At 43.3% G+C, this 17,874-nt stretch overlaps 1 protein-coding gene across 1 annotated transcript in view; it reads right to left on the reverse strand.

The window, feature by feature from the left end:
* LOC137321559 (collagen alpha-1(XIX) chain-like) overlaps positions 1–17,874 on the reverse strand; it is a 151,567-nt gene that overhangs the window by 67,891 nt on the left and 65,802 nt on the right. Inside the window, exons 14-21 of the mRNA XM_067983956.1 lie at positions 14,221–14,274; positions 11,981–12,070; positions 11,805–11,849; positions 10,399–10,476; positions 9,957–9,992; positions 7,453–7,497; positions 7,308–7,361; positions 4,501–4,542 (exon numbers count right to left, since the gene is read on the reverse strand). Of these exons, the coding sequence (XP_067840057.1) occupies positions 4,501–4,542; positions 7,308–7,361; positions 7,453–7,497; positions 9,957–9,992; positions 10,399–10,476; positions 11,805–11,849; positions 11,981–12,070; positions 14,221–14,274 (444 nt within the window). The remainder of the gene's footprint in view (positions 1–4,500; positions 4,543–7,307; positions 7,362–7,452; positions 7,498–9,956; positions 9,993–10,398; positions 10,477–11,804; positions 11,850–11,980; positions 12,071–14,220; positions 14,275–17,874) is intronic.

Genomic DNA, 17,874 nt, shown 5'->3' on the forward strand with positions numbered 1-17,874 from the left:
AGTCCCGGTAAGCGGTTTGTTTCTCACTGATCCATCACTCGTGATCCATCGATCCACTTTACAGAGGAATTTCCCAGATTTTTTTTTCTCCAAATTGGCCTGAGTATTTATCTGGTTTCTCGCCTTTCCTAGGAGATCACATAGTGTCGGGTGTGGTTGGGAGTGTGTATATTGTGATGCACAAGGTATCATAATTGTGTGGGACAGACTGGATGGACCAGAAGGTCTTTTCCTGTCCATCATTGTTCGTACGTTCGTACACCACATTGGTTTGTTGCTGTTAATACGTGTTACGTACACAATATAAATGCAGTCTACTCAGGGCCAGCAGTTTAATAGGGAACTTATATATGAGTGAAGGGAAACAAATAAGTCACAAGCAGGCACAACAGACGTGTATAATTCCTACTTTTAATTGGGATGAATTCTGCATTCAATGTAGTAAAAAGACAGCACTAAAGGCTTTGTATCTGAATGCGCGTAGCATTCGTAACAAAATGGATGAATTGACAGCTCAAATAGAAATAAATATGTACGATCTGATAGCCATTACAGAGACATGGCTGCAAGATGACAAAGGCTGGAACCTGAATATTCAAGGGTACTTGACATTTTGGAAGGACAGGAAGCTCGGAAAAGGTGGAGGGGTAGCTCTGTTAATTAAGGATGACATGAGGATAATAGAGAGAAACAACCTTAGTTCTAAAGACCAAGATGTAGAATCAGTTTGGGTGGAGATAAGAAATAGTAAAGGCAAAAAGTCACTTGTGGGAGTAGTTTATAGGCCCCCTGGACAGTAACCACACTGTAGGACAGGGTATACAGGAAGAAATAATGGGGGCTTGTGAGAAAGGAACAGCGATAATCATGTGTGATTTTAATCTACATATAGATTGGAAGAATCTGATTGGCAAAGGTAGCCTGGAAGATGAGTTCATAGAGTGCTTTCAGGACAATTTCTTAGAGCAGCATGTTCTGGACCCAACCAGAGAGCAGCCTATTCTAGATCTGGTAATGTGTAATGAGGCAGGATTAATTAATGACCTCATTGTAAAGGAGCCTCTAGGTAGCAGTGATCACAATATGATTTAATTTCGCATTTGATTTGAGGGAGAGAAGAGTAAGTCTAAGACTAGTGTTTTAAACTTAAATGAGGGCAATTATGAGGGCATGAAGACAGAGCTGGCTAAAGTGAACTGGGAACTTAGGTTAAGGGATATGTCAGTAGAGATGCAGTGGCAGACATTTAATGAGGTATTTCATAACACTCAGCAAAGATACATTCCAGTGAGAAAGAAGAACTCCAGGGGAAGGACGTACCATCCGTGGCTAACCAAGGAAGTTAAAGATTGTATCAAATGGAAAGAAAAAAGCATATAATTCTGCGAAGATTAGTGGCAGGTCAGAAGATTGGACAGAATATAACAAACAGCAAAGAATGACTAAAAGAATAATGAGGGAGAAATTAGAGTACGAGCGAAAGCTAGCTAGAAATATAAAAACAGATAGTAAGATTTTCTACAGGTATTTAAAAAGGAAAAGAGTAAGTAAAGTGAGCCTTGGTCCTCTAGAGAGTGAGTCTGGGGAATTAATAATGGAGAATAAGGAAATGGCGGATGAATTGAACAGATATTTTGCATCTGCCTTCACTGTAGAGAATACAAATAACATGCCAGAAATAATTGTGAATCAAGAGGTGAAAGGGAGGGAGGAACTTAAAACATTTAAAATCACCAGGGAAAGGGTTCTGAAAAAAATATTAGAACTAAAAGCTGACAAATCCCCAGGTCCTGATGGACTTCATCCTAGGGTCTTAAAAGAAGTGGCTGCAGAGATAGTAGATGCGTTGGTATTAATTTTCCAAAATTTCCTAGATTCTGGAAGGGTCCCATCAGATTGGAAAATAGTGAATATAACTCCTCTATTCAAGAAAGGAGTGAGACAGAAAGCAGGAAACTACAGGCCAGTTAGCTTAACATCTGTCATAGGGAAAATGCTAGAATCTATTATTAAGGAGGTTATAGCAGGGCACTTAGAAAATCTCAATGCAATCTCAACACGGCTTTGTGAAAGGGAAATTGTGTTCGACTAATTTATTAGAGCTTTTTGAGGAAGTAACAAGCAACGTGGATAAAGGGGATCCTGTGGATGTGGTGTACTTGGATTTCCAGAAGCCTTTTGACAAGGTGCCACATCAAAGGCTATTACACAAAATAAGAGCTCATGGTGTAAGGGGGTAACACATTAGCATGGATAAAGGATGGGTTCGCTAACAGGAAACAGAGAGTAGGCATTAATGGGTCATTTTCAGGTTGGCAAGATGTAACGAGTGGAGTGCCAGAGGGATCAGTGCTTGGGCCTCAACTATTTACAATCTATATCAATGACTTGGATGAAGGGACTGAATGTATGGTTTCTAAATTTGCTGATGACACAAAGGTAGGTAGGAAAATAAGTTGTGAAGAGGACATAAGGAGTCTGCAAAGGGATACAGATAGGATAAGTGAGTGGGCAAAAAATTGGCAGATGGAGTATAATGTGGGAAAATGTGAACTTGTCCACTTTATAGGAGGAATAGAAAAGCAGTATATTATTTAAATGGAGAGAGATTGCAGAACTCTGAGCTACAGAAGGATCTGGGAGTCCTAGTACATGAATCACAAAAAGTTAGTATGCAGGTACAGCAAGTGATTAGGAAGGCAAATGGAATGTTGTCATTTATTGCAAGGGGAATGGAATATAAAAGTAGAGGTGTTTTGCTACAGTTGTACAGGGCATTGGTGAGACCACATCTAGAATATTGTGTGCAGTTTTGGTCTCCTTATTTAAGAAAGGACATAATTGCTTTGGATGCAGTTCAGAGAAGGTTCACTCGACTGATTCCCGGGATGAAGGGGTTATCTTATGAGGAAAGGTTGGACAAGTTGGGCCTGTATACACTGGAGTTTAGAAGAATGAGAGGTGATCTCATTGAAACATATTAGATCCTGAGGGGACTTGAAGGGGTAGATGCTGAGAAGATGTTTCCCCTTGTGGGAGAGACTAGAACTAGGGGCCACAGTTTTAAAAATTAGGGGTCTCTCATTTAAGACGGAGATGAGCAGAAATTTTTTCTCTCAGAGGGTCGTGAGTCTGTGGAACTTCCTTCCCTAGAGAGCGGTGGAGGCAGGGTTAAATAGATTCTTGATTAACAAAGGAGTCAAAGGTTATAGTAAGTAGATGGGAAAGTAGGGTTGAGGTCACAATCAGATCAGCCATGATCTTATCATATGGCAGAGCAGGCTCAAGGGGCCGAATGGCCTACTCCTGCTCTTAATTTGTATGTTTATATGTATGTTCGTAATGTTATAGCATTGGATGTTAGGGCTGAAACTGCAAGGTACCAGTACAAGTGAGAAGCAATGCCGGTGGGTCGGAGAATCAGAGTTCTGGTGCTTTTTCCTATCTCTAACCTGAGCTCAGGTCTCTCGAGGCTCCATACCAGGAGTGGAACCTCACAATTTCAACCCTTTTCTGTTTTCCGGTATCACCATGAGTGTTTCATTTTTTCTCCTACTTATTTTTCTCTCCCCTTTTCTGGTGCCTTGGGGACATGGTCCAAGTGAGCAGATAGCCTCCGCTAATACTTTCTTCATTTGGCTATTGGAGTATCGCTGTCTTGACTCTCACTCTAGATTTTACCCCCCACTTTCCCTCTGGGGAAGCCCTAAGCCTCCACTCTGTCCCTCCTCACGGCAATGTGGCTGATATCAGAAACTCATGAGACCTCCTTGGGCCATCGAAGCTTCAACTACTGGCACGTCACTGTGAAACCATTTCAACTTATTTTGTTACTGTATAATTTTGTTTCATTCTGGTCCAATTTTATCTCAATAAACTAAACTTTAGAGGAGTAATGATCTTATTTTGTGCTGCTGGAGGACAGCCACGCCTGCTAGGAGCACTTATCAAACATTCGGGCCTGCATTGCAACAATTTTGGCAACAATTTACAATGAATGATTTGAAAATCACACGCAATGCGTGCTCGAATTTCAGACATGCACTGCCGGTGGGAGAGGCTCCACGCTCTGACAAACTTGAAAATGACCCCTTATGCGCCAGGGTGTCTAGTTCTTATGTCCAGTGCACTCATTTCCGAGCATGGACATACTTGCCGTTGTTATGGTTACAAGGCATCTTTGTGTAGCAGTAGGACTGTTCCTGAGTATGGTAGAATTTTAACACTTCCTTCACCGGACCCTGCGATGCGATGGTAGAGGGCGGTTTATTCATTGCTCATTTAGCAAGGCGAGGAAATTTGTCAACAAGCTCATGAAAAGTAGTCAACGTACCAGTTGTGACCTTTCACGGCATCGACAAGACCAACCTATTCATGTGTTTCTAATCCTGCATCAAATAACAGCAGAAGTGTAAAGAATCCCTCCCTCTGTCTGCTTTATCCAGCTGTGATTTCTGTCCTTTAGTCACTTTGATCACAGTAGCCGTATCGCGCGCTTACCTTCAACAAGGCACCGATGTCTCCCAGGAGAGGCAGTGCGGGCTAAAATGAAACAGAACCACACGGAGCAGTGAGAAAAGCTATCAGGAGGACAGATTCTCCAGCGAGGTGCCTATTATCTGAACAGCACTTAGCTGAATTTGGTTAACTCCACTGGCTGGAAATCCCGGCATGCACTGTATATAGAACGATTTGATAGTACAGAACTGTACTGTGCACTACTAGTGAGGTAAATGTACAACTTAGTGCTCCCCACGCAAAGCTTTGTATGACTGGAGCACATATCGAGAATTTTGGAGTGCAGGTCAACAGTTCTCAGGAGTTTCTATTGGGCCTGTAGATCTCCAGGCCTGAATTCCTCATTTGCACACCTGTTGTGGGAGGATCTACACTAGGAGCATTAAATTGTAAGATTTGCCCCAATGTGTAATGATATTGGAATTCATTGAGGTAAATTATTCATAGAAAGAAAGAACTTGCGTTTATATAGTGCTTTTCATGCCCTCAGAACACCCCAAAGGGCTTCACAGCCAATTAAACACTTTTGAAGTGAAGTCACTGTTGTAATGTAGGTAAGTGCAAGAGCTAATATGCCACAAACAGCAATGAGATAAATGACCAAATAATTTGTTTCAATGGTGTTGGTTGAGGGATAAATGTTGGCCAGGAGAATTCACACCGGGAGAATTCCCCTGCTCTTCTTCAAGTAACAAATGGGATCTTTTATACCCATCTGAGGGGGCAGGTTGGGCCTCAGCTTAACATCTCATCTGAAAGACAGCACCTCCAACAGTGTAGCAGTCCCTCAGTACAGTACTGAAATATCAGCCTAGATTATGTGCTCAAGTCTCTGGAGTAGGGCTTGAATCCACAATCAGAGGTAAGGGTACTACCACTGAACCAAGGCCGACACCTATTCATTTATCTGAACAACAGTGTTATCAAACACGTTTGGGTAAATGGAGTCCCATGGTATTATTTAAATTTTAATTATTGGACTTTCTTTTAATCTTTCCTTTAGGTTGCTAATGCCACAGAGTTACGGTGGGAGATCGGGAGAGTCCTGTGGAAATCCAGGGCCAAAGTTTTTAAGTATCGATGTGCAGACACCGGAGATAGGTTTCCAGGTCCATGCTGGCATTAAGGAGCCTCTCCCGCCACCAGTGCACACTGGAAAATCACGGGCAGTGAGTTGGCAATTTTCCAGGTGCACTGGTGACAGATGACGCTCCCGGAAAATTACCACCACTATGTCTGCAATTAACAGAATAAGCCTCTCTGCTTAAGGGGCTGGAAGGGGGAGAGGTCGCAGATTGGTACCTGTTGTGAGGAGTGCCAGGCTGGTAGTCTCTCTGTTCATCCTCTGACCCAGGGGCAAAGGAGACCTGCCCACAAGTATTTACATGGGCACACAGTGCCCTCCTCATTGGCACCTGAATGCTGGTTGAATTTTAATATTGGGAGGCAACAAGTGAAACTATCAGTTCTCTGCTAATATTAAACACAAATAAAGACATTGCAAATTGAGTAAGTATTTGTGCTTCCGGGTTTCCCACGCGCCAGGCAGCCAGATTGACAGGCTGACTGCCTGTCAGGAGGGAAAGGAGCCACGAATGGGAGAGGGGGGTGGGAGGGAGAGAGATTGTGGGCCGTGGAAGAAATCGGAGGGGTTGGGGGAGGTGGACGACATCTGGTGGGCCGTGGAGACGATTGGGGGGGGTTGCGGGATTGACCGATTGCGGGGTCATGTCGCGCTAGGTGAATTTGTGGGGCCTGGATGAAGCACTCCTGTCCGGGCCCACAAACAGTGCAATAAAGGCGCTCGCTTCATGGATCCGGCCCTTCCCGCCTGTTTTCACCTGATGTGATTCGGAAGTGATGGGAAACCCGAACAGGTAAGGTTACATTTGTTTTACATTTGTAATATGCAAAAAATTAAGCGCCTCAACTATCGCAATGAGGTACACTGCCCCTTAAAGTATCGGCCCGCCAGCTTTAAGGGGGGACGGGACTTCTGGGTTTCTGTTGCGCGTGCGCATCAAAACGCGTCTGGGTTAAACCCGGAAGTGGGTGCGTTTGAGCCGGAATGTGGTCCCGCTCCAAAAATCTACTATTTTTACTGCCCACCCATTCCCAACTCACCTGTTCATGGGGGTTAAAATTACCCCTGCTCCCTCCCTGCCTCCCCGGAAAAATCAGGGCCCTTACGATAAATGACATTGTCTGTCGACTACAAATGTGCCAAAATAAGTTCAAAATATTAAGTCATCTCGTGTAATTCAAGTTACCCTAGCAATAGTCCATATGGCAGCCTAATGATTATGGCGATTTGTATAGTGCACTTGCCTACATTATAACAGTGACTACGCTTCAAAAGTACTTCATAGGCTGTGAAGTGCTTTGGGACGTCCTGAGGGGATTAAAAGCACTATATGAATCACTATACAATCCAATGGTCATGTGCTTAAATCCCAACATAGCAAATTCAAAAAATCTGGTTATTTCTGATCTGGTACCAGAAGATGATCAAGAAAACTACCAGATTGTCTTGAAAACCCAACTGCTTTACTAATGTCCTTCAATAAAAGGAACCTGTGGTGGCTATCTGGCTTGGCCTACATTTGACTTCAACGGAGAGTAAAATCGGCGAGCGGGTTAGATTAAAATTACCCCCCCCCCTCCATTAAGTCAGCAACTCTTTAAAACTACACGAATGTTGCAGGATCTTTAAGCACTGAAAATCTAACAAAAAAAAACAATAAAAGCTGGATTTTGGGTAGTCAACTGTAATAAATGCCTTTACTTACTGGCTCCCCAGGTGGGCCGGGTGGCCCTGGTATCCCATTCATCCCAGGTGCACCCTGTAATAAAACGGTGGGGGAGAGGGAATCAGATATTGAACCTGAACGCAGCTTACCACAGTGAAGAATTTGTTGGGTGTATCCTACTCACATTAGCACCTGGGTGTCCCAAAAGCCCTGGCAGGCCTCTCAGACCCTAAATTGGTGAAAAACACAAAAGCAGTTGCACACTCTTTAGTCCTTTCATTGTGCTGTTTTCCAAATAGGTTGATTTGCATTTGGGTAGAAATCTATCTTCACAGTTATAATTCGTTACAAATAAAGCAAATGGTGAACCTCTCTATGAGATTACTTCTTTGACAAGTCCCGATGAGAGACAGATTATAAAACTGAAATTACACTGCGGGATTCTATCTTACAAACACTTAATGCATTTGTCTGAAATTGCTATTTTAGAGCAAGCTTCAATCCATTTATTTTAAATGGGTTAACACTTCCACCCAGTTAGCAGAGACAGGAATTGCAGATGAATGCATTCAGCATCTCTTCGCTGGAATGCCATGGTGTCATTTAAAGGACTATGGGAGTTAAAAGTGTACCAGGAGACAAAACAAATAGGAAACCATTCGAACTTGTGAGAGGTGGAAGGTGAGATTTTCCTGGGTCTGTGCCCAGGTGTATTAGATTTCCTTGGTGCAGCAGATATTGGGAAATCAGGTGGGTTGGAGCGCACCGTTTAAATTAACGCAGGAAAATCGGGCAGGTTGTTTAACAGGTGTGAGGTCTGATCCACCCAATTACTGATGTTTGCTGCATTCAGGTGAGCTGGTGTACCTGGCTACAGAACCAGGAAAATCTCTCATGTAGTGTCCGGCAAGGTGGGGGTGAGTGTTGACTAGTGCCCAGCATGGGTCAATGCTTTAACCCCTGTTGTTTCTTATCTATATTAGTGACAGAAACCAACTATAAGCTTGTTCAATTTGGGTAAAGGACGCCTCTTGTTTGTCCTTACCCAATATGGTGGGCAGCGCACTTCCGGTGCTGAAAAACGGGCACTACATGACCCAATTTCTAGGCCAAGAAGTAATAGGAGATCAGTCTTTTTCATTGTTGAGAAACTACAGTGAAACCAAACAGGACGTTGGCATACAAAGCCAGATAGTGTCCATAGAGTTCAAGCTGAGGATTTACAATGCACTAACTGCTTGGAAAACCGAGGCTACAATGTTGTCTCACTGCCTTCGAGTGCAGCCTCCCTGGGGGAAGCTTGGGATTACAGAATTAACCCTACTGATTAACCCTACAGTTTTCATAAGCATGCTTCAATAGGGCTTCGATAGAGGGAGAAGTACGTGGAAAAGATTAAGACTGATCCCATGGGAAAAGGAGATGAGCTCTGACGAAAGATTAGAGAAGGTTAAGCCCTATGACCTAGAGGGAAGGTTAAGGGAGAACTCATCAAGGCATGTAAAGCTCTTCCCTTGTTGTTGCACAGGGGGTACATTTTCAACTGAAATGATAAACATCGAATGAGACTGATGCTTGATTTTCATTTCAAAACCTAAAGCGGTATTAATGAATTCCATTTTATTGCAGTTTTAAAGCATTGTGTGCTTAATGAGATAGCTCATTGCAGGAATGACACGTCGTGGGTCTAAACCCATAATTCCTATTTCATGGGGAGGGGGTGTTGTTCAGCGTAGACCATGTGGTTCCACACCAGATGAGAGAACAAAATTGGAGGGAGTAAACCAGCCATTTGTGAGCAGCTTCTAGAGGCTACTTATAGAGCAGATGTTTGCAGAGGTCGTTGCCTCCTTCTTGTGCTGTGGATACTTTGTGATTAAGGGAAAAAAAATTAAGAAAAGAAAGTCATAAATATCAGCCTAGAAATCACTGCTGCTGTTACTAGTGGATGATGCTTGCTGCAGCCTTACGGCATTTCTCTGTAGCGGAGCCGTCAATCCATTCAAAATAAACAGCTGCGTTAAATTAAGGGAGAGGGGATTATCACACGAATGCGTCAAGTGTTCTCGCTCACATCGCCAATCGCTAATGCCGAGTCTATTGTTTTAAGAGGAAACCAATTGTGCGCTGAAAGTGCAGTGGCCAATGTTGCTGTGAACGGCTATTGAATGAGATCCACAAAGAAAGAGATGTATTTGTTTCGGAGAGGGCACAGAGAAGAGCAACAAGACTGATCCCAAGAATCAAAGGGAATGAGAGATAGGGAAATATTAGAGAAGCTCAAGCTTTTGTAAAGAAGGTGATTTAGGGGGAAATCTCATCGAGGCTCATAAAATATAAATTGGTATATAGGTGAGGTAAACCCACATTACTACTTCAAACCATGTCAAGAAAGTAGGACCAGAGGTTGTACATTTGGAACAGATCAATCAGGAAAAGAACTTCTTTACCCGAAGACTGCTAAATATTTGGAATAATATATTAAGCAAAGTAACATTGGAGTTATTCAGGATACAGTTAGGTGCCGTGATGGAAAAGTTCTAATACAGATGAGTTTCAATAGACCAAATGGCCTTTTCTAATATCCAACAACCACAATATGCGAATTCATCACTTTCAAGGCAATAACCCTGCATGTTGTGCATGTATTCAATCATCATTTTTATTGCAAATGTCAATAGGTCTTACCTTCATACCTGGTTCTCCAGAAGGACCTCTAGGACCCTAAGGGGAGATAAAGAAGAATAAAAGCTGCTTAAATTTGACCCAATTTTGATTCATTGCTTTCAATTCACTCTATAACACTTATTAAAATTTGTTTTTGGGATGGGGGGGGGGGCAACATCGGCAATTGCCTCAAAAAGGTGGTGGTGGGGCTTCTTCTTGAACCGCTGGTGTTAGGTGGGGAGTTCTAGGCTTTTGACTTGACGATGGCGAAGGAACGGTCATATATGTCCAAATCAGGATGCTGATGTGACTTGGAGGGGAATTTGGAAGTGATGGTGTTCCCATGAAATTGCTGCTCTTGTTTTTCTTGATGGTAGAAGGTTAGGGGCTAGGAGGTGCTGTCAAAGTAATCGCCACAAAGAAAATCAAATGATGGAAATCCTGCTAGAATTTATACACTTACTGGGGAGCCAAGACGTCCAGCTCCAGGTGGTCCCTTCTCACCTTGTGGACCTCGAAGGCCAGGAAATCCACGCTCACCCTAATAAAATAAAATCTGGTTTTATCTTTAAGGAAAACTTAAGAAGTATCATTCTTAGCATGTACACTGCTGTGAAGCTAAACAGAGCTGATATCAAGACATATCCATAGAGAAGTTTGATTTACACATTAGTATTCCGTATCCAAATACACATACAAGCTAATGCATCCACTGAGGATTAAGCAATTCTTATGTGGCAAATCTTTGTGCACACATAAAACTTAACCGCGGTAATTCAATCAAGTAATGACAAACTGAATAGGGTAGGTTTCTAGATTATGATGTTAAGTACCATATTAAAAAAAATTGGAAATGTACTTTATCCACTCTCACAGATAGGTTTCAAGTTTAATATAAGTACTGCCATCATTGGCACAGAGCTATGCTTAGGATTGATTACAATGCAATTGTAGCTGGTATTAACCTGCATGTTGGTTTATACCATTGCCTTGAGTTATTAAGGTTAACTCTGCGATCCCATGATCCCAATGGGAAGCCGTTCTTGCAGGGAGCGTGGATTGGAGAATCTGGGCTACGATGTTGAAGTCCTAACTCCAACCCACACTCCCTTTGCTTCTTCAGGATATCAAATGCATGGGGTATAGTCTTTGAAAGGTTGCTGCATGTGGTGTGTGGAGGTGACAGGCCTGGTGACCCAATAGTACTTTTCTCATTCCATGCGTTCTTATGTTCTGTGTCTCTCTCTTCTCCATGTACTATGTAACAGGCTGTTACCGACCCAGGACCTAGGAGTGAATTAGGCACTCAGACTATGGTATCCAAACCAGCTTACTTTAATCACCCCCGATGGGTCTTTACTTACAACATCGAACCAGACAGTCACCTTAGGTCCTTCTGCTTCACGCTTCTCCGTGTGGATTAGTCACCCACATTCAGTCCTTACATTGTACAATGTACCGGACAGGGACAGGTAGTACTTTCCTGCTGACCCTCATACTCTCTCTCTCCAAATGGTGGAAGGAGTGGGATTCAGGAGCCAAAAGGCCTTTTGATTATTCTACCTTCCTTGTGGACTGATGGATTTTACTTTAGTGTGTTTTTTTGTGATACTGTTTCCTTTAATATTCTCCGTGATTGATGTTTGGTTTAATCCCTGGCTATTTCCCTGGGCTATTTACCTTACCACAGCTGAGGTTATGAAGTGCCCGGTCTCCATTCACCTGTTCCCTCCAGTGATGTGGCTCAGTACGGCAACCCAGATGTAAGATATATTAAAATTACTGCAGATTCTCCATAATTGCTTACCGAACTTTTGAATTACCACAGTTTGACTGTACAACTTTTATTGACAGGCTTGTTTGTAATACCTTAGGTCCCCGCGATCCTCTTGTTCCAGGTGGACCAAGTGGCCCCTAAATGTAATAACAAGGCAACAATTAAACCAAAAAAAATTAAATGATAGAACACGACATTATATTTATCAGAATGCATATGTTTTAAATAGTTTCATTTTTACCTATCCATTGTCTACAATGACACAAACCTGTTTTCCACGTAATCCTGTCCCTGGAAGTCCTGGGTCACCTTTGTCTCCTTTCTCTCCAGGAGATCCGAGAGCATGCCCAGAATCTCCCTGTAACCACAGGAGTTTGCATTAGTTCACACAAAACTTTTCCTCGTGCTTACACCATCGGGGCCACAAATCGTATCCGACAGGAAAAAAGACATGAGTTTGAGTAGAAAAATCATTGAAAAGAAGAAATGGGCAGATCAGGTCCTGAGAAAGGCCCTGGATCATGGGACAGGTATGATGGGCCGAATGTTCATCTCTAATCTTTACAGCATCAAATTCTCACAAGGGAGTGTTTTCACCTTGTACCCATCACAAGAATGTCAAGTTAACCTTAACAGTTATCATTAGAAATAAAGAACTTTCACATCCTCGGGATGTCCCAAAGTGCTTCACAGTCAATGAATTGAACAAAGTGAAGCCACTTTTGTTATGTAGGAAAAGGCAGCTGCCAATTTACACACAGCAAGATCCCACAAACAGCAAACGACCATTTAATTTGTTTTGGTGGTGTCGGTTGAGGGATAAATGTTGGCCAGGATCCTGGGAGAACTCCCTGCATTTAAAATAAAGCCAAAGCGGCATAGGATCTTTTACATTCAGGCTTCAATTTAGTGTTTCTTCTGAAAGGCGGCACCTGCAGCAATGCAGCACTCCCTCAATACTGAACTAAAGTGTCAGCCTAGTTTTCAAATTCTGGACTGGAGCTTGATCGCATCAGTTTCAAACTCAGAGGTGTAAGTGCTACCAATGAACCAAGTTGACTATGGATACAACAAATGCTGGAAATGCACTGTTATAGTCTGAAGGTGGAATATTGGTTTCGCTGAAGGGATCAACCCATAACAGTAGTATTGGACTAGATTTTGTTGGAAAAATAATGGCGTCTAATGTACAAATCAGCCAGCAACTTGTGGCGAGGAAGAGATACCCCGTGAATTACAAATCGCCACAAGTTGCTGGACGATTTGCGCCGCTCCGCGTTAACTTCACGAAAATGGCATCTCGCCCTCAACCTCCCCGTGAGTCTCATGAAGTTGCTGCATTTGCACATTAATTGTCTATTAAACTCACCACGGAAAGTTAAGTCTTGTAATTAAAAGTGTAAACACCCTTTTAACGACGTGATAATTGTTAACGACTGGCAATTAACCTCTCGCACAGAAAGTAAACAATTATAAGTGTGGCGTCTCATTCCTTCAGGTTGTGAATTGTTTTAGATTTTAAAAATGTCAAACTTTAAAATTTAAATTTCTTTTTCTTACTTTTCCTTTCTGTCTCTTTTTTCTTTCTTTCTCTTTATTTCTCTTTCTGTACCTGATTTGAAATTGAATTCACCCACTCTAATTCACCCTCCTTCTCAGTCCTAGCTCTGTTTATTTCTCATTCCTTTAACCTCATTGATTAAGGAGACACACTATTGGACCCATCGTTCACTAAGGTCCCAGATGCCCTGTTTCCCTCACTGTGCCGTTATCAGTTCGCACTTCCAGCAACTTGCAGCGCAAAAAATTCTAAAACCTAAACATCCACGATCAAGTCTAACTGACAGGGCATACTGTGAGATGCCCTGCTCCAGCAAAATCTGGCCCATTATAATTCCAATGCTGATCCATCTGCTTTGCATCTCCAGCATTTTCTGTTTTAATTTCCCCTTTTCGCTAACTGTAAACTGTTTCGCAAGGCCAGTAACCAGGTGACAATTCCTTTAAATCAGCTCCTTGTTGATATGTGTTTTTTAATTACAACTTTTATTATCCAAACTACATAGGAGACAATCCACTGCCATTTATTTTTGATTTTCTGACTTTCCTCGGTTTTTGATATATTTTTGAACGAGGGGAACTCAAGACAGAACGGGGGTAAATTTTAACTTTTATCACTGGGTGAAAAACGGGCAGTCGGTTTTACACCCCACCCGATTTTGTTAGAATCATAGAATGTTACAGCATGGGAGGAGTCCATTCGGCCCATCGTGCCTGAGCCAGCCCTTTGAAAGAGCTATCCAATTAGTCCCATTCCCTTGCTCTTTCCCTTTCCCTGCAAATTTTCTCCCCTTCAAGGATTTTTTTTGTTTCCATTGACCTCAAGAAACTCGGGTGAGGTGTAAAACAGGCGGCTGATTCGCTATCAACTGTTTTTCGTCCGGCGATAAAAATTACAGTGACCCCCAATATTTCGAAACATAACGATCAAATGAAATAAGATAAAACCTTGTCACCCTTTTCGCCCTGTACTGCTGGCTTGCCTGGTTCTCCTGCTAAACCCTGATAAACAAAAGAGGAGAAAAAAAGTATGAGTAGTCGTTATTTGATCATTATCAAAAAGTGACAACACAGTATAATAATGCACTGAATCCATTAAACTCTGCCAAACTCCTATTGGACCGAAGCTGTCATGATAATTATAAATCCTTTTAACTGAAGGTTACGAGAAATATTCAAATGGCAGCCGAGATAAAGGTACAGCGGGTGCACAAGTGTCACGGTGAGAAGATAAATTATATACTGACATCTTTTCAAAACAGGCTACGATCTTAGAAAAATTACAAATACAAACTTAGTTCATATCAGCTATTTTACAAAAAACTGTGTGTTTAAATCAAGGCTCGTTGTATTCATTTCAATGGATAGAAAATTGAGTGCACACTCATGCCCAATACACAGTCCCAGTGAGCAAAGCTCAGCACTAGGAGCACCAAAAATAAAAACTTACCCAAAGCAAATCTCGAAGTAGCGGTTTATTTATTTAATAAGGATGAAGAGCTAAGGTAAGCTAATACTTAGATAAGTAAGCTAAGTATTATAGGCCTTGTTGCTTCACCTAGGTGGTTTAAGAAATAAAACACAATGGAGGTAGAATTTTTACGGAGGTTCTCCCGATCTCCCCCCTCCCGTATCTTTGGCAGTTTCTGCCGTTTCTCTAGGTGTTTCCACCGATCTTCTGCCAAAGTTATGGCGGGAGATCAGGTAGACCCCTCAGAAATTCCAGGCGTATTTATTTAAGCAATGTTTAGCTTTCCTCCTATCTTGCTTCCTTTATAAGATGCTTTTCAAAGTGCGGTACTTAACTTAATCTTTACTTTAAAAAATGAAGTATTAAGTGAGTGTTCCAAATTTCAAACGGAAGGTCACATTTTATATAATCATCAAATACCTGTAATTTCTCTAAATACTCTTCCCTCCAATAAGTGATTGGGAATGGAATTGCAGGTTTAGGGATAAGTATTGACCGAGATTGTCAAATGCTCCATGCAACATGATGGCTTGTGTTTTAAAATTCGTATCCTTGTTTTCAGATCCTTTCAGGCCCTCACCATCTCTGTAACCTGCTGAACCCTACAACCCTTTGAGATCTCTGCACTCCTCCAATTCTGGCCTCTTGCGCATCCCCGATTTTCATCGCTCCATCATTGGCGGCCGTGCATTCAGCTGCCGAGGCCCTAAGCTCTGGAGTTCCCTCCCTAAACTTCTCCGCCTCTCTACCTCTCTCTCTCCTCCTTTAAGAAGTTCCTTAAAACCTACCTCTTTGACCAAGCCTTTCATCACCTGTCCTAATATCTTCTTATGTGGCTCGGTGTCAAATATTGTTTGATAATCGCTCCTGTGAAGTGCCTTGGGATGTTTTACTACGTTAAAGGAGCTATAGAAATGCAAGTTGTTGTTGGTAGCGCTGGAAGCGAGAGGTGGCATAATCTGTGGAGGGCTGAATAGTGGGAATGGTTTAGGTAGAGTTCATGGTGGAGTGGGTTATACATGATCTGTGGAAGCAGTGGCCTTGTTGGCCTGTATGACGTTTTCTGAAACAGCTGCCGTTTTCTAGTGCCTCTACCTCTAGATAGGGCCAGAGAGATCCCTCTAGGAGCTCTGTTAGGCAAGAGGGGTTTTTAGCCTTTTGGCTACGTCACACAGTCCTAAGCCAAAATCCTGCAATCATTTTTGTCATAAGTTCATAGTTCTTTCCATTAAAAAGCATTTGTGTTCACTCCTATTCTGAAAACTATTCTTCATGTTTCCAGTTTCTTTTGCAGTTAGGTGGTTTGATTGCTAATATAAGTTTGTCGTGTTAGTGAGAGTAAAACGTTTTCTCTCCCTCTCAGGATCTCAGTAAAGCAGTTCTGTTGATGTGTGGGAGGGATAGAAGAACTGAAGGTGATGATTATACGTTAAATGCAAAAAGGAGTGGGATAAATATCCGGAGCATAAAATTTCTTCTTTTGATAATTTCTGGGTGAAAAACTTGGCATAGGTACAAAACGGAATTTCTGCATTCCGACTTTTTTAGTCCCTCCCTTGTTCGGGAATGGGTTTAGTGTTTGCGGATGCAGATATAGACCGTGAGGATCAAATACTCTGCAGGACACAATGGGCTCGATTTTAAAATCAAATTGCGGGTGCGTTGGGGGTGGGGGGCTGCAAAAATCCCGAGCGGGTTCGGAAGCCGGCTCCAACCTGCTGACTTCTGGGGTTGCTACAGATGCACCTGTGTGCGCGCGCTTCACAAATCCAGAAGTAATTGCCGGCAGGATGATAAAGAACGAAATGTACCTCGTTGAGGGGCTTAAGGTACTTTATTTCTGACATAGTAGATTGTCAAAATGATTTTAAACTTACCTGGGCAGCTTTCCCACTGCTTTCAATTCACGCCTGGTGAAACCAGGCATGAAGGGTCGGATCAGGCAAAAATAAACAAAAATAAATTAAATAAAAAACCATTGCAAAAGTTAAAAAACAAACTAAACCTACCTTTCCACCCTGCTCCGATGTCTCCCTCTCAGCCCCCAATGTCTCCCTCTCCGATCTCCCCTTTCTCCCTCCCCCCCGATGTCCCTTTCCGATCTCCCCCTCTCCTCCCCAATGTCTCTCTTCGATCTCCCCCTCCGATGTCCCTCTCTGATCATCCCCTCTCCCCCACCTGATATCCTTCCCGATCTCCCCCTCTCCCCCCCCGATCTCCCCCTCTCCCTCCCCCGGTCTTCCACTCCCCCCGATTTTCGACTCTCCCCCCCCGATCTTCGACTCTCCTCCCCCCCGATCTCCCCCTCTCCCCCCGATCTTCCCCTCTCTCCCCCCGATCTGCCCCCCTGATCTTCTCCTCTCCCCCGATCTCCCCCTCTCCCCCCGATCTCCCCCCATGATCTTTGACTCTCCCCCCCCCCCCGATCTCCCCCTCTCCCCCCACCGATCTCCCCCTCTCCCCCCCGATCTCCTCCTCTCCCCCGCAATCTTCCCCTTCCCCCCCCGATCTCCTCCTCTCCCCCCCCCGATCTCCCCCCCCCCGATCTCCCCCTCCCCGATTTCCCTCTCCCCCCCCCCCGATCTCCCCCCCCCCCCACCCCGATCTTCAGCGCCCTCCACTCTCTGTTCCAGTGCCGGATGACATCTTGATCTCTCGCTTTCTCTCCCCCCCCACCTCGGCGCTTCAGCTCCTGTCAGCACCTTCACCTCCCCCCTTCCCGCTGCCAACTAGCCACCATTTCAAAATTGAGCCCAATGGCTTCTGTGCTGCTTGGGTTGGGGAGGGAGAGTGTAATCTGGAGGACAGCAGGCCAGCATTGAATCGTGAAGATGTGAAAATGAGCGTGCTGGTTAGAGTCCACAGTATAGTCGCTTGGTATTTCATCAGTGGAAAGAGGGAGCTCGATGGGCTGAATGCAGTATTCTAATTCCTTGTTTTCTTAGGTTTAACTTAAAGAGCCATTAATTCATTGTAAGAGCTAACTTATGAGACATGCTACCCTAGTGCAGTAAGTAGTTGAAGCACCCAAAAGGGAATATGGTGCACCTTCTTCAATGGCAATGGGTATAAGGATGTTGGCAGTGGTTGAGGTTAAAAAAATTAAAATCAAGACTATCTATGTAATATAA

Source organism: Heptranchias perlo, chromosome 5 (genome assembly GCF_035084215.1).
Source record: "Heptranchias perlo isolate sHepPer1 chromosome 5, sHepPer1.hap1, whole genome shotgun sequence".
NCBI lineage: Eukaryota > Metazoa > Chordata > Chondrichthyes > Hexanchiformes > Hexanchidae > Heptranchias > Heptranchias perlo.